Here is a 21065-nt window from a genome sequence, read left to right as displayed (position 1 = left end):
AGCACTGATCCTGTGCATGGTCAGAGGTGTCCCAGCCCTCAGATGACATCAACTCTGTTTTTCTTCTGTGGTTTTTTTTTTTTTTTTTTCGGGTTTTGGCCTCTGCTGCTGCCTAGTAGAGCCAGTGAGCAGGCAGTATGGTGACCTCAGGGAGGCTTCCAGATGAGAAAACGAAGCCTCAGAACGTGGCCCACCCTCTTTGGCTCACTGCACTGGCTTGAAGGAATGCAGGTGCACAGCATTTATTTCAACGGCATTCTGTTCTGGACAGCCAGTGCAGTCATGTAACTTTGAGTCAGCTGGTATGTGTGTACATTGAGTTTTTAAAATGGCATTTCCCAGAAAACCTTAACCTTGCCCTGGTGAAAGTGAAATACCCTCCTTCCTGTGATGTGGAGCCTTTATTTAAAATCCTTTACCTGGGCCAGGGATTTAGCTCAGTGGTGCTTCCACCTGCCTTGCAAGCACAAGGTCCTGAGTTTGATCCCCAGTACAAAAAAAAAAAATCCTTTACCTGCCACTTGGATGAACTCTTCCAGTTGAACACTTTGCTGGCCCACAAGTTTGTCCTCCAAGGTATGTGTGGATGGTTTCTTGGATCTGAAAATGGAATTGCTCTGCCATTTACTCTGGAGATCATGGAGGGTTCTGAGTGTGAGCCCCCTCTGTCCAGGATGCCCCCTTAGAGTGTTGTCCAGGTCTGGAGCAGTAGGTGTGTCTCTTGGGTGAGAACCATTTCTAGGGTAAGGGGAGGCCTACTAGTCGGGGTCTGAGGTGCTAGCAGTTTTTGTCCTTTGTGCCACCCATCATATCCTTCATAGGAGTGCTACAGGTGAGAACCATATCACACCGACATCTGGACAGGAAGACTTGGGTTAAGCTGTCTGTGAAAGTGCCTCTATTGCATGGAAGCAGTAAAGGAAAGGAGACAGGACAGACATGGGTTTAACATGGCCTCTGGCTTCCTTGACTGTGGGACTTGGGGCACCTAACTTCACCCATTTGTAAATTGAGGAATGTGGCAGAAAGCACAGTGCCCTCTCCAATGTAGTGTTCTGCCTGCTTACCTACCCTGCATACATGAGCAAAGGTTGTTGAGACCTGTGGGTGCTTGGCTCTTCCCAGGGAATGGCTTACAGTTAGACATCTTGTTTGGTCCTTGCCTCAAGGCATCCACAGTCCAGTGTAGAAACAGACGTAGAGGCTCAGTTTCCTTCTATGTCAAGAGATGGGCACAAAGATGGCAGTGATGCCATGGTGGGAGGCAGTAAACAGACCTGAGGGGGTTATTACCTTTACTATATTACCACCATGTGCCTGGGTCACTGGGTAAACTTTTAATCTGGAATGCTGCCAGTATCTATTTTAATTTTCAGAGCTTATTTATTTTTTATTTTTTTGTACCGGGGATTGAAACAGAGCTCATTTTTAATTAGTTATAGGTTCGCTGACTTAAAAGCTGACAAAACCAGGTAGAGTGGTACCTTGTGTCCTGGACAAGAGCCTGTTTCCAGTGTGGCTGCCTAGCCTGTGGAATGAATCTTAGCATTGGGAAGGCTGCTCACATGAGAGGTGTCATTCTAGGTATACTTCCGGCTCCATGCTTCCATCCTGAAGCTCCTGGGGAAACCTGATTCTGGTGTTAGTGCAGAGGTCCTGGTCAACTTTATGAAGGAGGCTGCAGAAGGACCCTTTGCCAGGGGCGAGGAGAAGAATACACCCAAAGCTTCAGAAAAGTGAGTGATATGCCTGACCCTCAATGGCTCATTTACTGCAGTAGTGTTTGGAAAGTGGCTGCTGGGTAAACTGGAACTTAGGGAGTCTCTGGAATCTGCTTGCAAATGCTAATTACTGAGCCAAGATACTTCTGTTGGATCTGAGGAGAGGGTGCATGTCCAGTCCCTGGTCCCCTCACCCCAGGCCTCTGCCTGGTGCCACCCTACCCTCAGGTGCAAGTCCAGGAGAAAAGCTGGCACTCTCCCTTCCCCTCCGCTAGAGCATATCTGTGTTCTGTGCAGAACACTGAAGACCAGTTTTCTCTTTGCAAACTCTTACCTGGTCCTTTCCAGGGCCTTAGCCAAGGATGGGTGACCTCTAAGCCCTGCTGTGCTGCTTTTCTCCTAAGAAACAGTGAGAGGAATGGGAGGCATGGGCTCATCCTGTGGTACCAGCGAGCTCAAGGAAGCTGGGGCTCTCCTGGTTCCTTTAGTGACCTGGGGCTGGCCCCAGTTTTACCCTGGTATGAGTTTATGGCTCAGACTCCTTTCAGATGTCCCTAACCTGGTACTTGGCTTAGCTCACCCCATCTCTGGTACTCTTGTGTGGCTGGGCACTTTGTAGGGCTCAGCTGAGTGAGAGAGAAACCCTGCTCCCTGAGGGCCATCTGGTCATGGCCACAGTTAGTGCTCAGCTCTACAGAGCCCCTGGGCTGTGGTGAGTTACTCAGTGGGTGCAGTCTGCTCAGAAGTTATAAGTATTTTTATTCACTGAGGACCCTCAGTGTACAGTGAAGCATCTGTCTTGTGTCCTTCCCCATTACTGAGGGATTGAACCCAGAGCCTTTGCACTGAGCTACATCCCCACTCCACCTCACCTCCTTTTAAGTTTCCTTTTGTAGCAGGTCTTGCTAACTTAGCCAGGTGTGCCATGGCTTCAAAGTTGTCTTGTGTTGATCATAATTCTGTTTTAATTTTTAAAATTTATATAAATAACATATGAATCTATACTAGTTACAGGAAACTCAGGCCCACGTGACTATATAGACTAAAATGTGACAGATCTCCTCTTCCCCAAAGTTTTTCATTACACACAGTTTAATTTCTTAAGTCATTTTCTTTATGTTTGTACACACTTATATGCACACATACAATTGTAGGGTTTCTTTTATAAAAAAAGAACTACTGAAGGCATTGTTCTAGAGTTTGTTTTTTCCCTCAATGATAGGTCCAGGACACAGTCCATAGAGATGGTACCCTATTGACAGCATTCTTTCTATCCCATATTTGGTTGCATAGTACAGATACACCCTGTTTTATGTAAGCATTCCCATAGACATAGAGGGTGTCTGTACTTTGTCTTTTTCTCACACATTACAGCAGATGCTGTATCTTTGTACTTGTGTGAGGATTCAGTAAAGCAGATGTTTCTGTCTATCCAGTTGTCAGAGATAGATTTTTGAGGCTGTCATACAGAAGAGCACTGACTTGGTATGGAGCAGTGGTAAGGTGCGAGGCTTTTCAGCTCTTGTGGAAAGCCTCCTGATGCTGGCAGAACTTGGCCAGAGAAGTTGGGCAGCATACAGCTAGAGACTGTAGTGCTGTGGTGGTTGCTTCTCTGAGGAACACCAGCTAGAGGGTATAGAGGCCACCAAAGCTACTTAGGAGCAGCAAGCTTTGTAAAGGGTGCTGGCCCACAGAGCACATGTCCATTTCACTACAGTGTGGAGACTGACCTGTGACCAACCTTCTGTTCCCACAGGGAGAAGGCCTGCCTGGTGGATGAGGACTCCCACTCTTCAGCTGGGACACTGCCGGGCCCCGGAGCCTCCCTCCCCTCCTCCTCTGGCCCAGGTCTGACATCCCCACCTTACACAGCCACTCCGATTGACCACGATTACGTCAAATGTAAAAAACCCCACCAGCAGGCAACGCCGGACGGTATAGTCCCTGTTCTCCCTACTGCCAGCCCAGGGCAGCACACCAATCATGGGGAGGGTGCTGGAGCGACTGTTTTGTCGCTTTGTTTCGGTGGGGGGTGCTGGGTCTGGGGTGACACGGGCAATGTTGCGGCTGTTCATTAACTTCATGGACTCACGGTGATTCTTGTGCTTCCAAGACATATTCAGGGTCGCCACCTGCCGGCTTGCCCACCTGGGAGCCAGGGGAGGGGCTGTCTAGATTAAGGCACCTCATTTCTTTGAGCCTGCATTTTCTCACTTGCAAAATAGAGGTGCAACTTCTCCTTTGAAGGGCATTTGGGGGGCTGGGGATTTAGCTCAGTGGTTCTGTCACCTGCCTTGCAAGTGCAAGGACCAGAGTTTGATCCCCGGTACCAAAAAAAAAAAGTAATAAAGGGCATTTGGAAGACCATAGGTCACCTACAGTGACTCCTGGCAGTCAGCTTGGTGAGGCCTGCACCATTCAGCAGCACATTGTTATGGCTCTTTCCTTCTGACAGTAGTGGGAAGGCCATGATGGGTGCTAAGTCTGTCACCTGTGGGCATCCCGACAGGATGCTGATGAGGGTCACCTAAGACCATGTGCAAGGCCATCTCATGTGGGATGGGGCAGGTGGCGACTGCTCAACTACATTCCTTACTAACATTAGGAGGCTTGCATGCTGGCCTGTAGCTTGATTTCTTCATGTTCATCTTTACAGTGAGAAGCTGGTGACAGAATACTTGCTGGAATAAGCTAAGTTGGTGGATGTAGAGGGCCATTGAAGTGGAGCCTTGGGGAAGTAGTAACAATGCTGAAAGATACCTGCATTGCTCCTCTCCTCTGGACTATGGAGAAACAGGCCTTGCTCTACCTTCTCTAGGGCGATGGGATACCCCTAGGTGGGTAGGATTGGCCACAGGGCTGTGCCTCCTGCCAGGTGGGCTTTGTAGAGTGGCTTCTTAGAGGAAGGATAGGCCTGTCTTTCAGGCACCATGGTAGCCTTGAATTTGAGATCTAGCACAGATCTGGGTGAAAGAGGCCGGGGGGCCACACTGCCTTGACTAGTGTCCTTGCTGAAGTCCTGCCCATTGTGCAGGTTCCCCGAGAGCACAGGCATCTGCCCCCAGCTTGCTGAGCCAAGAGCAGGTTTAGAGAAGCACTGGTAAAGAATGACAAGGTAGCCAGGGCTTGGCTTCTCTGGGAATAGGATTTGATGCTTTCCAAAAGGACAGGAGGGCCAGGGATTTAACTCGGTGGTTCTGGCACCTGCCTCACAAGCCCAAGGTCCTGAGTTCGATCTCCGGTACCAAAAACAAAACAAATAAACAAACAAAAAAACAAAAGGGCAGGAGACTTGTAGTATTTCCTCCTGGGTTTGATTTGGGACTGCAGCATGTGTGTTGAGAGAGAGGCTGAGGATTTATGTGTGTGCTGCATGTCTCCATCACCACCTGCCAGTGTTGGGTCTTTACCCCAGTCTGGGCATTGGAATTGTCCTACCTGCCCTAGAATATTAAGCAGAAACAGGAGAAGGTGGATGCCCACTCTTCCAGTCTTCAGTTCTACAGACATTCCCTAAGTAATATCTTCTCCCCTTTCTTAGTTAACTCAAGTTAATCTGGGAAACCACCCTATTCCAACCTTTTACTTTTGTGAAAACACATTAGCAGTAAATTCTTCTTCTGGGAGTTAGTTTCTGCCATGTACTTCCTGTGAGGATTTAGCACCATGCCAAAGTTTTCAGGAGAGAACTTCCTTTCATGGGTGTCCACATGGTATGTGATCGTGCTTGTACACTCTTGGACTGGGGAGCACTAGTGCTGGTCCTGCAGCCTCCTGCCTAGCTCAGGCTGTAGACATCAAGGACTTGGCTCTCATCCTTTAGGACAGGGTACACCTCCAGGAGCAGGGAAGGAAGGAAACAGGAGTGCTTCAGGAGGGGGACCATGCTGTTACCTGGCACTGACTGCCTAATTGTTCCATGTGGACACATGATGTGCATGCAGCTGTGAGGGAGCCACTGCAGAGTTCAGGGGGTGGGCACTGTGCATGGCAGGTCCAGGGTGCCAGCATAACGTTATTCTGTAAGGTTGCAGAAGAAAATTGATTTGTATATAAGTTCAAATAAATGTCCATTCCTTTCAGAGTGACTCCTGTCAGTAGTATGGAGCTGTTGGCATCCTAGCCCAGCTTCACCCAGTCCCGGCCCTGGTGTACTGGGCAGCACAGTACTTTCAGAACTCTTGGCCTCTTCACCCTCCATACCTCTGAGGGAAAACAGTGTCTGCGACAGGAAATGTTTGAAATCCTAAAATAGCCATGAACTTCAAATGCCACAGTGGTTCTTTCAGCAGTGGCACTGGTTCCTTGGGACAGGCCCATGCTCCAGGCAGAAACAGCCAATTGCAGTATCGGGATTTGCTGGTGACCACAGGAGGCCAGGCTGCCCACTGCTACTCCTGTTCCTGACCCAGCCCTGGGAGGAGAACATGTGGCTTATGCATTCAATTCAGCTTCTCAGCCTGAGACCAGCCTCACCTCTCCTATAGGAGAGGGCCATTAGCACCCAATGCAGGTTATAGCCAAGCCCTCTCAGTGCAAGATGGATAATGGGTGCTTTTAGCCCTGGTGCCACTGGGTTCATGGAGCTGCTTAAGGTCAGATGAAGAGGCAAGGGTATAAGAGGCCCTGGGGTCAGAAACATCTGTGTTCCAATTCTGTGTTCCATTGCTTATGTGCTCAGCAATCTTGGACTTGGGCCTTTGCCTCTCTGACATGCTTTCTTACCTGTAGAATGGGGTTGTGTTTGCCTTGTGGATATTAAGCAAAAGTGCTTGCATATTGTGGCCTCCTCCTAAAGTTGTTCTGGTCATCAGTGTGGCTGGGATGAGAAATGGGTAGCACTACTGAGAAGAAGGAGCCCTGGGTCTGGAGCCCATCACCCTCAGTTTGCAACCAATTCTCCAGCCAGTGGTGTGACCTCAAAAGATGGGCAGCCGGTGCCATTTGAAGCAGCAGCCCTGTGTGGGCCTGGGCATTGGGTCCCAGTCTCCAGCCTCACTGAGCCTTTCTTAGGCTAATTTGTCACCAGTGAGAGAGGAAGCCAAGCATCAGAACCTTGAGTGTGGTTAGGAGACCCAGCATTAGAGCCACTTCTCCCATTTAGTATTGTACTGTACTCCTTTTCTTCAAAAGTAGAAACCAGCTGGAGTCAATTTTGATTTGGTATAAGATTTAGAAAAATAGAGACTGGGGATTTAGCTCAGTGGTGCCGCCGCCTGCCTCGCAAGTGCAAGGTCCTAAGTTTGATCCCCGGTATCCCCCCCCAAAAAAAATTTTTAGAAAAATAGTTCCAGGTGTGTGTATATATATATATATAACAACATTTGATAACAGCTACCTTGCAGGAATCAGGTTCACTCTTTAAAATTCCCTCACCTGCAACTTTGTGCTACTTGTAGCCCATTCACAACTTGATGAAAGTCTTTGGAATTGGCCCTCCAGGCTGTTGTGTGACCACCACAGCTGGTGATCATAGCCAGTCCTTCTCAGGGAAGCCAGGAAGACACTTTCAACTGACCTGAGAAGGGACCCTCTGGCTAAGCTGAAAGACAGGTCAGCCAGCTAACCTGGCTGTCCTCCCCACTCGACTAACTTCTGCCCTTTGTCCATCTCTTGGAGCACATTGTAACCTTCACGGGGCTCCCAGTGACTGTTGTTTACACCTGTCAAATAGTGTAATGAGATGTTTGAACAAAATCTGTACTCCTCTTCTACATGCAGTGTTAGTATGTGGGCATGTGTGCACGTGGTGTGTGTGCACATGGACGTGTGTAATTAGGCCCTTCTACACAATACTATGTGTTTGTTTCATGTCAGGCTCCAGGTTGGTGCCTGTACATTTCCATCTTCTCAGCTGCCTTGCAGGCTTGGTTGTGTCCATGTTTCCTGGAGAAGAAACCTAGCTCAAAGCAAGTAGGTACATTTCTAGGGCTTCCTATGGTCAAGACAGAGCTGAGAGAGAGTGAGGTATGCCTCCTTCCACTTAGGCCACTCTGTGCATGAGGTAATGGCTAGGAAAAACCCTGCACCTGACTGACCTTACAGATTACATCTGTGTGCATTTTCCACCTTGTTGCCTTGGAGAACCCAGGGAGCAGGGCTGTTCTGGAATGACCTGGGCCTTCATTTGGTCTGACTTAGCCAATCTTTGGGATATGTCTGAAGCAGCTGTGTTGGCCTAAGATTCACTATCTTCCTGTCATGCTCCATGTCACCTCAGAATGCCACAGCCAGGAAGGATGTCAGATGTAAGAGGCCTGCCCTGTGGCCTTCTCAAGGGTTCTTTGGCCAGCCTGTAACCATATCCATCCAGGTGTTCTATCAGTACTGTGCCAGGTGTACAGGGCAGCTGTGGTCCTGCTGCAGGCTTAGAGGAGGCAGGTGTGAGTCAGTTACATAGCTAAGGGTTGGGTGCAACCAAAGCTAGCCCTGGAGAGGTGAGTTTGCCTATCCCAGAGAGACCTGGCCTGGCTAGAGGTAGAAGGCCTTCTTGAGGAGCAAAGGTTAGCCAAGCTCTGACAGGTGCATTGGTTTACTGTGAGGTGTGGGGATGTTGGGGAGAAGAACGGGTGCCTTGGGGGCTGGTCTCCATGGTTGCAACTGATGCCCCCTGGGGCCCAGAGCTGCTGGAGGAGCCTCTGATGCTGCCGTGCACCTCAGTTTGTAGAGTGTGCACCTTCCCAGAGAGCCCAGGGCACCCTATGCCAAACCCCCTTCATAGCCATCCATCCTCACCCACCATGCTGTCACCACGTGTCATGTGCTGTGTGTGCTCATCCTTGCCTGTTTGCCCCATGTTACCTCCACCAATATTGCCCGTGCTGCCCCTAACCCTGACCACACTCTGTTCTCCAGGCTTTGTCTTTCTGCTTGCACCTGTCACGGCTCGCTTTGGGGAACAGCGCAGACCGCATGCTCAACCCTCAGTCCGGCTCCCTGCTTTCCCTGTGACCAGGAGCACCTTCATATCCACTGGTCCTGTGATTTGGAGAGTGTGTGCTTGATGTGCTTGCTTCTGCCTATGGCCCATATTTTTAGTTCTGGCCGGATGCAGAGGCTGTGGTGGTCTCTACCTATTGATCACCTGTCCAGGCAGGTGACTTAGTCCTGTATTTCCATTGCTTTGCTCTCTTCTTGCTTAAAAAATAATAATAATAACAAAGGTAACAGACTCTTAAGATACCATTCTCAGAGTAGCCGAGACACTCTGAGGTGGTACTATGTCTGCAGTCCATGGGCTGGGCTGTACAGGGCTAGGATCTCCAAGTGGCAGTCAGTCCTGAAGGGCAGACCTGGCCTTGTCTCTGCCTAGTGCCCTCCCTTCTTAGGGCCACTGGTAGGTCACTTTATGGTAGGAATATTACACTTCTGTAAACAGACTTTCTCAGTGTGGGAGACACTCCCAGGGGACCTCAGGCTGTCCTGGTTGTTACCCATGGGAAATGAGGAGACTGTTGGAAGGCAGAGCCAGTGGCTTCCTTTGCTCTCTCTCTCTCTTATTCTTTCTTTTCTGAAAATCTCTTTGGGCCATAGCTATTCATGGGATTTGTTGAACAGCTGCTGTGTATAGGCAGGAAAGAGGGCACTGTAGTAAAAACAAAGACGAGTGTGCCCTGATCCCTGCTGCCAGGTTGGATCTGTTTCCATAGGTGGTACCTTGGGGCAGTGGTTAGTGCTATGAGCTGGCAGGAGGGAGCAAGCTCTGGAGTGGGGGTGGATGGGTTGGGAGGTCTTCCTGGGGATAGAGGCCTGCAAGCCACTGTAGGTGGAAAACTTATAGGCCACTGTGGGTGGAGGCAATGGGGACCAATGGCATTGGAGAGTTCTACAGCATCTGGATGCTGAGGTAACTAGGGTAGGCAAAAAAAAAAAAAAAAAAAAGAGAGAGAGAAACTTTATGGGGAAAGGGGTTGGGAGAACAGCTGGGCCCCAAGGGGTGGGCTCCTTCCTGTAGGCAGTAGGAGTGATGCAGTTACAGGGCCTCTCTCTTGGCTCTAAGGCAGCCGTATTCTCTCCACTATCCTTTGTCTGAAGAGCCTTCCTAGAAAACTCACCAGATGGCTGTGGGATGCCAGCGTGCCTAACAGAGCTGTTCCTCTTCTCCCAGCATTTTATGTCCAGAGTCTGCTGCCCGCCTGCCTTGGTTAGGAAACGTGTAAGGCCTCCTGAGGCCTCCCTAGTCAGTGTCTCCCCTGGCGTGAAGCACACAGTGAGAGAGACGCAATGGGGCTGTGTTTTCCCTGCTCTGAATGTCATGCTCCCAGCAGGGCAGCACCAGTGTCTAGCTGAGTATGTTGTGACTTTGAGGTGCTTGGTACCACACTGGCTGAAAAGGGGCAGGGCTGCAGCTTGGCCCTCCCAGTGATGCTCTCCTGACCGCCAGGTGCCCTGTTTTTGGGCATGCACCTGCCTCTCTCTCTGGGACCCCTTGGTTTCTGGTATCTCTTTGGTATCTGTCCAGTCTCTTCAGCCTGCCATGGGCACCTCCATCCTGCATGTCCAGCCTGATGGACATGTTGTTTTTTAGTTGGCAGGACATCTGTGATCTTTTCAGGGTTGACCAATTAGAGCCACTCTAGTCTCTAATGGCACAACCACATGTTTTTTCCTTGGCCTCTCATTGACCTGAGCTGATGGACAGCTGTGAGCTTTTCATTCTTACTGCTGGAGCACATGGCACAAGTACATTTAAAGAAACATTGGAAACTTGCATCTTGTAACTAAGTAGCTCTTATAGGCTGGACTGAGAAGCACTGGGGATATGAAGGGATTTGAGCTGAGTCAAGCCTAGATGAAGAAAGACAACAGAGCCAGCTCTCATGGCAAGTGGGATGGGCTGCCTTTCTTCACCAGGCCAGCTCCCTCTCCCTGTTCTGAGCCAGCTCTCATTCCTTTGGGTCCCACCTTGGAAGTGGAAGGTGGTAGGCCTTAGAGATAGACAGGTAATTCAGCAAGTGGCTAGCAGCTATACTTCACCCTGTGGATTCAGAGAGGAAAAGATGGAGTGGCCCATGTACATCAGTGTGAAACACTGATGATCAGTAAGAAGTTCAAATATTTATAATCTTGCTTCCAGATTATAAAATACTAGTTACTATGAGAAATTTTTGGTGCAGGCAGAATTTTAGGAATAATCTGAAAAAAGGAGAGCAGGGCCAGCCTGCAGCCTGTTTGCTGGTGCCGGTCATTTTTCCTGTCGGGTTCTAGGTGGCTCCTTAAAGAAATCCACCCTCAGCTTCCAAGACTTGGGGCTAGGCTGAGCTGTAAGTAGTCCCTGCAGATCCCACCCACTGTGCCTGTTTCCCTCCAAGACCCTCTCTATCCAGCCTCATCGGAAGTTTGAGCTGAGTCCAGCTTTCCTATGTCAAAAACTTTCCATTGATGTCTCCCTGTGTCAAGACCAGGGCACCCAGAAAACACTTACTCAGAGGCCCTTCCATAGAAACCAGGTGGTAGCTGAGTCAGGACAACAGTCAGCACTACCTGCTCCTTTCCCTCCACCACTGACCCTCCTTTGCCAGGTCGGACAAGACAAGAGAATCTCTGTCCCCAAGGTTGGCGGGCTTTGTCTACAGAGCATCATCAGACCCACCTGGTCTTCTAAGTGCTCAGCACAGGTCATTAGCACACAAAGTTATATGTCAACCCTTTTTGGACCCTTGGCTGCAGGATTCTAGATAAGGTCTGCAACACTCTGAGCAGCTTCATGGAAGAGGTGGGACTGGAGCAGACCTGGAAGTTCAGCTAGCAGTCAACTGAAAGGTGTGTGTTTCCCAAGCCAGAATTCTCCCTCTATACCCACCTATACATTCTCCATGTTCCTCTACCAGTGTACATGGGAAACATCAGATGAAATTGAGTTTTTCAAGAGGCAGGTGAAATGTGGCTCAAGGAAGGTGAATCCTTGCCTAAAAGCCTGAAGCTGATAGGTGGGCGTTCCACCCCAGAAGCCTTTGCCCTTGCTCTCCCAGAAATTTCTCCTATTTCTGATCTTTTCTGGGTGCAGTGGCCCTTCTGTGGCTGTGGACCTGGTGCCTGAGAGATGACCCTGTAAAAGGGCCTGCTGGGAGTGGGGAGAGGACACCAATCAGTAGCAGTCTTCCCTCTCCTCCTGCCCTGCTGTGGATCCTCCCAGAGCAGGAGGAGAGGGGCTGCCCTGGGCTGCACAGTCCTCTTTACTGTCTTCTCATCCAGCTCTGGGAGTCTAAGGCTAGCCTCATGTTCTCTAAGAACTTCTTCCCAGCACTGTGTGGCTCTGTTATCCTCCCTACCCCATCTCATCCAGCCTTGAGCTGTCCCATCCCTGGTAGTCCACCTCATGGTAGGAAAAACTTTTTACATACTCTGTGATGCTCCTGGCAAACTTCTTCTGCCATTGTTGTCTGTCTGTGGTTCCCTGAAGTCCTCAGTTAGCTGTACTGGGGAAGGTTGGTTACATCATGATAGGAGAGACAAGGAGATGCCCCCCTGCCCAGGTAGATAGAACCATTCTTTAAGAGACTTTGCATTCATCTCTTTTACCCTTTTGATGTAAAAGAAGGTTAATTTTCCTTCTGACTAGCTTCTTGGTGTGAAACCTTGAGTTGATTCTTAGAATTTAAAAATCAGAACCATTTTTTTAAAAGTTAAAAAAGTAAAAGCGAAGAGTAAGGGAGAAACTGGCTCTGCAGAGTGACCGTGACCCATGTAAAAGAGGAAAAACGAAGATAAAAGTTTACCCTAGAGGACACAGGACATGCTATCGTGAGGCTCAGAACCGTTTTTAATTAACATGTGCTACCCTTTCAGACCCACAGAACTTGAAAGGAGTAGAGAGAAACTTGAGCCCTAGTCCTTGAGTCCTATTGGTGGCTCTCATTTGAAGAGATGCATTTATCCTCTATTTCTAAGGCACAAAAGCCCCCAGAGTTGCTCCTGTGGTGCCACTGGCCCAGGGTTTGGTAGGAATTGTGGCTAGCACTTCCCCGCGCTCTTGCTACACAGGCTTGCCTCTGCCCTCAGTGTGCACAACCCCTGCCTTGCCCACTCTGCTCCAACATTGTGACTGGAGGTAGTGCCACAGGACCATATGGCTTTGGCCTCATTAAGGGCACCTTCCTCAGGGCCATTGTGGTACTGTGATTACCCCTGGGATGAGGGCTTGTCCAGAATTGCCACAGTGGCTTAGGGTCAGTGCCTGGCTCTGCTTTGCAGATTTTCAGAGGGTGGCCATTTTTGGTTCTCACATAGTGTCAGAAGTTTGAAGAAGGGCTGAGAAGGTGCAGTCAGGAGTCCTGTCCCTGCTAGGTCCCTCAGCTCCTGCATATCCTTCTCCTGTGCTGTGGCTCTTGTTGCTGATTGTATTATTTTAAAAGAGGCTCAGAAAAGTCCCCACTCAATTGACTATTGCTCAAGGGTACAAAAGCCCCACAGCACAACGGGCTATCTTGTCTTGCCCACACAACATGGTTCCTGGTGAGGTCTGGCCACCTTCCCTGCACACTGGCAGATCAGTGGTCCCCTTGCATTAGAGCATCAAATGGGCATTAGCACATTGAGAGTAAATACCCATTTGCTTAAGTCAATCCTCAGTTTTCATAATGATCACAGCTGGGATTCTGCTAAACTGGTGATTCCTTTAGGCCCAGAGCCCAACAGCTTGTGAGCCAGTGAGCTCCTGAGGCAGTGTGCCAGTGGGTGAGATCATCCTGGCTAGGCTTGCTTCCTGGAGCTTGCTGCAGAATGTACTGCTCAGCGTACAGTGACTTCAGCTGGACTTACGGTGACTGAGGGGAGCTGGCTGTGGCTTGGTTCTTAAGGAGACCTCAGCGGCATGCCCTGCCATCTTTTGTTAGAGACTGAGGTCTTTTGAGCATTGTCTAAGCTATCAATGTCACGACCAAGGAGAATGCTGCAGGACAGGGTGGGTCACTGGACTGTCATTCAAGTGTGCCAGGCACTAGGCCAGGCCCCTGGGGGGGAAACCAATGTGTGTCAAGGGCAGAGGTAGAGAGACAGTGAAAACTGTGTTAAGAGCCATGAATTGGGGGCCTTAAACGAGCAAAATCATCCAGCAAAGGTTATTCAGCCTGTTATATGCAGATCTGAGATTAGAATGGGGGATGGGGCACTGAGTTTGGAGCTCCTATAATGACTGTGTGGCTCCTGAAGCTAAGGGTCTCCATTGCTGAGCCTGCCTTTCCATGGGGACAGTAAATGGGCTGCCTTAGTTCTGAGGAAGAAGTGATCCCCTCACAATGGGGACTCAGGTTTGGAATCTCTTTTGGGAGCTGCAGGCCTGCTTCTAACCCTGCCTTGTCTGGCCTTGCAAGTGAAGGAAGAGCCCTTTGTTTGCCAAATTTGAGGCAGAGGGTCCAGTCATTTCCTTGCTGTCCAGCTTGGCTCTCATACGTTGCCCAAGTCCCCTGTTCTTGCTGTTCTTTCAGCTCAGCTGATACTTATAACGCATCAGTTACTGGGCGCTGGACATTGCAACAACAGCTTTGAAGGAAGGGCTTTATAGCTGTAATGAGGTCACTGTCCCCAAACCTTGGTGTATAAGACATGAGCCAAGAGGCCAGAGCAGCAGGGCAGGATTTGGAGCTTAGGGCTGATTCTCAGTGTCCCTCTGGGTGGGCCAGCCTGCTTGGATGAGCCTGTGTAAGGGCTTGAGAACTGCTCACCACTCTGTCAACATGCTGCTGCTCAAGCATCAGCTTCAGTAGGGCATCTGCAAAACCCTGTGCCTGTTTAGAACTAAATCTATCATGACAAATTTGAGACATTAGCAATAAAATATGTCCAGGATCTCTGAAATAATAGTGTGGACGATTGAGCTGTCATTTCATAAACACTTACTACATGTCTGGCACTGATTCAAGCACTATGTGTGCTAACCTATGTAATCTTCATGATAATTCTGTTAACTAAGCACCTGTATTATCGTAGCTTGACATGCAGGAAAACTGAAGTGTAAGTAATTGTGGCATTTGCCTAGTCTCTCAGAGCTAGTAAAGTGATAAAGCAAAATTCACCTCTACACCCTGATCATCCAGAGTCTAGGCCAGTGATGACAAACCTTGTGGAGCTTCAGTGATACAAACAGCCCGCTGCTGTGCATGTGCCAGAGGTTTGCCATCCCTGGTTTAGGCTTTCAACTTTGTGGAAATGGCTGTGTATTTTGTTGTAAGTTTGCCCACCAAGTGCCTCACACAGGACTTGTTGGGTCCTGGGGAACTGCCCAGAAGGTACTAATACATCAAACACTACCAGGTTTTTAAGGTAGCTGACCATAGGTTGGAGGACCCTAGAGAACTGTGTCTGCCTTTCCCCTTGTGTTCCCATAAGCCGTGGTGGCTTGGACCTCTCTGAGATGATGTGTGGCTGCAATTTACAGGTGGGGCATGGACTTAAAGGTCACAGAACCAGTGAGTGATACATGAGGAATTTGAACTTAGCTCTCTTTATTCCAAGTTCATTGAGTTTCACCTTCAGATATACAGAGTTCAAGACAAAATTTTATTTTTTTTAATGACTTTTATCCCTATTGTAATCTCTGCAAACCACTGCCCCCCTTCTCAGCCCTTTTTCAGGGTCTTGCTAAGTTTTCCTGGCTGCCCTTGAACTTGAGAACTAGTTTTTCAAGTAGTGGGGATATAGGTGTGTGCCCCTATGCCCAGCTATAATACCTCTTTTTTTAAAAATGTACTTTTTGAGGCCAGCCTGCGCTACGTAGTGAGTTCAAGGCCAGGCTGAACTACGTAGTGAGACCTTGTCTCAAAAAAAAGTATTTTTTGCCTGAGGGTTAACAAAATACTTTTTTTTTTTTTTTTTTGTGGTGGTGGTACTAAGGATTGAACCCAGGGCCTTCACACTAAGCTAACATCCCCAGGCCTTTAAAATTTTTTTAAAAAAAATTTTAGTCAGGCTGTAGTGGCACATACGTGTAATCCCAGCAATTAGCCTGAAGCAAGAGGATCTCTGTGAGTTCAAAATCAGCCTGTGTTACATAGTGAGTTCAAGGCCAGCCTGAACTACATAACAAGATCTTATCTCAACTCCACTTTTTTTTTTTTTTTTTTGAGACAGAGTCTCACTAAGTTGTCCAAGCTAGGCTCAAAATTGCCATCTTCCTGTCTCAGCCTCCCAGAGTGCTGGGATTTCAGGCATGTGCCACCACACCCAGCTCAAAATACATTTTTAATGACAATCTACCTTTAAAAGATATTGTACTAATTCACAGGCATCATAAGAGCCTCTCGTCTTGTACTCCATTTTCATTCATTTTTACTTTAACATGTGCTACAAACCTATGTATTACTGCTATTTTTGCTTTGTGAAGTAATGGGTAATATTTTAGAAGAATAAAATCTTTTTATATTTATCATCACATTAATCATTTTTGGTTAAGACCAAAAATTATCTGGGTTCATATTCATTCTACCTGAGGAACTGCATGTAACTTTTTTTTTTTTTTTTTTCCAGTCTTGCTATATAGTTCAGGCTGGCCTCGAACTCACTATGCAGCCCAGGCAGGCCTCCAACTTGTGGCAGTCCTCCTGCCTCAGCCTCCCGACTGCTGGGATTAGAGGCATGCGCCACCATACCTGGCTTTTAACATTTCTTATAACTCAGATCTGCTGGTAATGAACCCTCCCCTCTTAATTTTTGTTTGACTGAAAAAAGACCTTTGTTTCTCCTGCATCTTAGGGAGGGAAGTATTTTTACTGAATATAGAATTCTGAGTTGAAGCTGGGCATGGTGGTCTACACCTATAATCCCAGAACTCTGGGAGAATCATAAGTTTGAGTCCAGCTTGGGCAGGGGAGCAAGACCCTGTCTCAAAATTACAAAACAATAAAGAATTCTAAGGTAACTTTTTTCTTTTAGCATTTTAAAGGTATTGTCTGACTTGCATAGTTTCTAATGAGAAACTGGCTATAAATCTTAATTTTGTCTCTGTATATTTGATATCTTTCTCTGATTGCCTTTAAGATTTTTTCTGTATCTTTGGTTTTCAGTAGTTTGAATGTTTTCTGGCATGATTTTTTTCTTATGCTATTTAATATATGTGTGGGGGTCGTTTTCTTGCTTGGTGTTCTCTGAGATTCTTGGTGATTTGATAGCTTTTGTTGTTTTGGGGAAATTCTGTCTTTATGTCTTTCTCTTTTTTAGTGTCAGGGATCAACCTCATGGCCTTGTGCATGCTAGGAGTACTACAGTCATTGTATCTTAAAATACTCCTTCTGTTCTATTTCTCTCATCTCCTTCTGTGACTCCAGTTGGTGGGTTAGATCTTGGATGCTCTGTTCTGAATATCCCCCTTCTTCCTGCCCTTGTATCTTTTTTCTCCTGGTTTGGATTATTTCTATTGACCTAATTTCAAGTTTTAGTTTTTCTCCCCTTTCAGCTGTGTCAGTCAGGTCTGCTGAGAAGCCTGGCAAAGACATTTTTCATCTGTTAGTGTGCTTTTTAATTTCTAGCATCTCCATTTGACTCTTGCTTTCATTTTTATCTTATTCCTGAAATTCTCTTATCATTTCATAGGTGATGTTCAGGTTTTATACTACAGCCTTTAACATAGTAAACATATATAAAAATTATGTTAATCTTCATTATTTTAAATTTCCCATCAGGTATTGGTGAGATCTGGAACATCTCTGAGTCTGGTTCTAGTGATTATTTTGTCTCTTGACACCGCCCCCCCCCCCCCCCACCGCCCCGCTTCTTTCTTGGTGTATGTGTGTGCCTTGTAATTTTATATTGAATACCAGATATGTGTAGGACTGAAGAAACTGAAATAAATAACATTATGCCTTGATCGGGCTTCCTTCTTCTGTTTCTAGGATATTAGGGGAATTTGAATTAGGCTAGTCAGAAGTGAAGCTGGGTTGGAATTTGTTGTTGCTATGTTACCTGCAGTGCACCAGTAGCTTCATAGTTCTCTCATGTTACCTTATGCATAGAGTGGGGTCCAGTTTGCTGTAAAGTTTTTCTTAATGTTCCAGTTCTACTTTCTGCCTTAGCTGTCTCTCAGGGAGCCTCCCTGCTCTTGTTCTCTCTCTGTAGTAGGTTGCTTTGCTTGGTGCTTGGTGCTTGCTAGCCTGGGGTAGGGCCTAGGGTGGCTTTTCGTTGTTTTGGTCCAGATTTAGACTTAGGCAGGCTCTGTGTCCCTACATCTCAGAAGTGGGGCATTCTCAGTGATCCCGTTGTTCCCTTAGTGGGAGGTTTCCTGCCCTTCCTCAGGGTGAAGGATTTTCTTTTTCCCTTCTCTTCTACCCTGGAGGTAAAAGGTTTCACCCCTCTCCCCCATTCCCAGAGCATTTTGTCCTTTAGGAAAGAGGTACTGGTTCAGACCTTTCCCCAGCAGCGTCTGCTCTGCCCTCCAGGCCTACAGTCCCAGGAGAGCTTCAGGCCTTCTCCTTGCCCTGCCTCTAGTCTTTTTTCCTAAACACCCTGAGGCCCACAGCCAGCCAGGGAATGAATATAAACTGACTCCTAGGTTTGGAGACTTTCATTATAGACCACACCTGGCTTTTGACAACAGGTTAAACATGTTTGCCAAATTTCAGTTAATTCTATTATATCTATATGGTAGAAACACTACATAATAGAGGTTACTATGCATCTCTTCTCAACTCCACATTCACCAACATTGTACTGGTAGCTTGAAATCAGCCATGGTATGAGTATTTGCACCACAGAAGTCAGTAAATGCTACAAGTCAGGACTTTTTTTTTCACCTGAAAGCCTATTATTGAACATTTACCAGGACACCACTGTTTGAGGAAACTTGAGGAAGGAGCCCAAAGAGGTTGGTACCTTTGGAAAGTGGCTCTGGGCCTTCCCAGATGGGTTGGGCTCGGTGGGGTCAGTGACTGTATTCAGGCCATCTCCTTTGCAGGGGAGGCCCCTCCATGTTGGAGGTAGTGTGGGTTCATGTTCCTACCCTCTCTCCCTACCTTCTCCCCTCAGATCGAAGCCAGGACAGCACAGCTGTGGCACTCTCAGACTCCAGCTCAACACAGGACTTCTTTAATGAGCCCACCAGCTTGCTGGAGGGCTCCCGGAAGCCTTATGCAGAGAAGCGGGTGCCTGTGCTCAGTGCCCAAGCAGGACCAACCAATAAAGACCTCCAAGGGCCCACAGAGGAGAGAGGTATGAAGACCTACCTCAGTGATACCTGGTAGCATTCTGGGCAGAGCTGAAGACTGCAGGCTCCACGGGGCACTAGGCCTGGCCTGGCTTCTGTCTTTGTGCCTCTGCCTACTGTCCTAAACCTCTCAGTTGAGCAAGTTACTTCCCTCTCTGAGGGAATCTCCATTGTTCTCCCTATAGGATGGGAGTGATCCCAGGACCCACGCCCAGTGTTGTAAGGATTTTATGAGGCAGTTTCTGAGGGGGCTGGCACAGAGTCTTATACCCTATGTGTGCTCAGTAACACTTCTCGTTGTTAGGACCCCCACAGCCCAATCTGGGCTTTTCTTCTTGGTAAATGGTTATTTTTTAAAGTCTCTGGATTCTAAATGTCACAAATGTGTTTTCTTTTTAGTCTGAATCAAATCGGACCTCTATGAAAAAAATTTCTCTTTTTGAGCAGAAGGCCTTGATTGAAGCCCAGGATACACTCCAAGTAGCCTCTAGGGAGCTGGGATAGCAGGTGGCTGAGAAGGGCTCTGAGAGTGCTCAGATTCTTACCGCAACAAGAAGAGTGATGATGGTCAGGCGTTCCATACATCAGATATCTGCCTGGTTATACTTGCACATGGTTTGGGGGATACTTGGGTCTTAGTCCTTGCCCCCTGGGCCTTGTCCCACCAGGTCCCAGCCCCCCTCCAGGCTTCTCCTACTTTAACAGACAGGGTTGCCGGGAGCGCAACCCATAATGCAGACTGCCTTCAGAATGAACACTGTTGGCTCCCTCTCTGCCCCTTCCAGGCAGGATGTGCAGCGTGTGCAAGAGCCACAGGCCAAAGGCCACCTTGCCACTGCCCTGATCCTCCCCATAACTCCCCTCCCTTTCTTCTATCCTTCCTCCCTGGACTGGACAGCCTCCTCTATTTGCATCCAAGGTGCTTACACTTTAGGAACTAGCCTGAGACTACCTAGCCATTGTCAACATCCTGGGGCTCAGCCTGGGCTCTCCTGTGTTGTCTGACTCCTCTGGTCCCTGATGGAGCAGGGCAGGGTATTCAGCTTCTGGGCTCCCATCAAGTGGGGTCTCTGTGTAAGCTCTTGGCTCACGCACAGCAGCCCCGGAGAAGAATGTTGGACAGGCTGTGGCCTGATGCACTGAGAAATGGAGCAGGGAGCCTTTCTTGGCTGTTTTGTTTGGTGATGGTGGTGACAACACTTGCCATCTTTGGGCTTCCCCAGACAGCATTGGCCCTGGAGATGGGACGATCTGTGCTGCCATTCAGTAGGGAAGAGCCAGAGGCAGATTGTAACTCCTACTTTTTCTAACCTTTGGGTCCCTCTACTGAGAGACAATCTGGAACTCCTATTTTTCAGAGCAAGAGGCCAGATGGCCACAGGCCTCAGCCAGTTGTGGCAGAGCCAGCTCTGGACCCTGTACCTTCCACTGGTAGGCCCAGAGCCCATCCAGCACAGACACCGACCCAGCTGTGCTAAGTGCCTCACTGAGGTGCCTCCATCACTGGTGATAGGTGGCTGCACTGCCAAGGCCTGAAATCTGGGTGACTCTTTTCTTTCTTTTCAACTGCAGGAAAAACTGAGGAATCCTTGGAGAGCACAGAAGGCTTCCAGGCTACAGAGCAAAGCATCCAGAAGCCTGCTGCAGAGCCCCCAGCCTCGGTTTGCATCCCTGTCAAGCCCCTGGTGTCTGCACCTGCTTTGTGGGATGGGAAAAAGAAGGGTGACCCTCCCGGGGAGCCAGTGGCCTTCCCTCAGGGGCTGCCAGCCGGTGCCGAGGAACAGCGCCAGTTCCTTACAGAACAGTGCATTGCTTCCTTTCATCTGTGCCTGAGCCGCTTTCCTCAGCACTACAAGAGTCTCTACCGACTGGCCTTTCTGTACACCTACAGCAAGACCCACCGGGTGAGTGGGGTCTGGGAAAGGGAGGGTAGGCTGGTGTCCTTAAAGGTTGGTGGGCAGAACCAAGACAGATCAGAACTTTGTGATCGGGCTTGTATAGTTTGCATGGGAAGGATGGGAAAGGAGAGCTGTGGAGACAGGGCCAGTCCAGAGTGAGTCAGCTTGTCTCAGGCCTCAGCCCTTCAGCTGTGTCTTGCAGAGGCCCCTTTGATGCCATCCTGTCCCTCCGCTCAACTCCCTGGTGCAGCTGCCAGAACCATCTCCACTGCCTCTGCTTCATGGGGGTTGGGTGCCGACAGCCTGCTCTAACTC

The 21065-nt window shown here is 48.5% G+C and overlaps 1 protein-coding gene across 9 annotated transcripts in view; it reads left to right on the top strand.

Moving 5' to 3' along the window:
* The window catches only part of Cabin1 (calcineurin binding protein 1), a 146777-nt gene that overhangs the window by 67625 nt on the left and 58087 nt on the right, over positions 1-21065 (top strand). For 8 of the 9 annotated variants that reach the window (XM_004843565.3, XM_004843564.3, XM_021257278.2 and 5 more), the window contains 4 exons: positions 1585-1736; positions 3478-3656; positions 18675-18857; positions 20425-20756. In XM_004843565.3, the coding sequence (XP_004843622.2) occupies positions 1585-1736; positions 3478-3656; positions 18675-18857; positions 20425-20756 (846 nt within the window). The remainder of the gene's footprint in view (positions 1-1584; positions 1737-3477; positions 3657-18674; positions 18858-20424; positions 20757-21065) is intronic. The other variant, XM_004843563.3, reaches the window with a different exon arrangement.

The sequence above is a fragment of the Heterocephalus glaber genome, unplaced genomic scaffold, assembly GCF_053883595.1.
Source record: "Heterocephalus glaber isolate CG9 unplaced genomic scaffold, H.glaber_assembly_v1.0 deba00001687, whole genome shotgun sequence".
In the NCBI taxonomy this organism is placed as follows: Eukaryota; Metazoa; Chordata; class Mammalia; order Rodentia; family Bathyergidae; genus Heterocephalus; species Heterocephalus glaber.
This window is presented reverse-complemented; position numbering and strand designations above follow the sequence as displayed.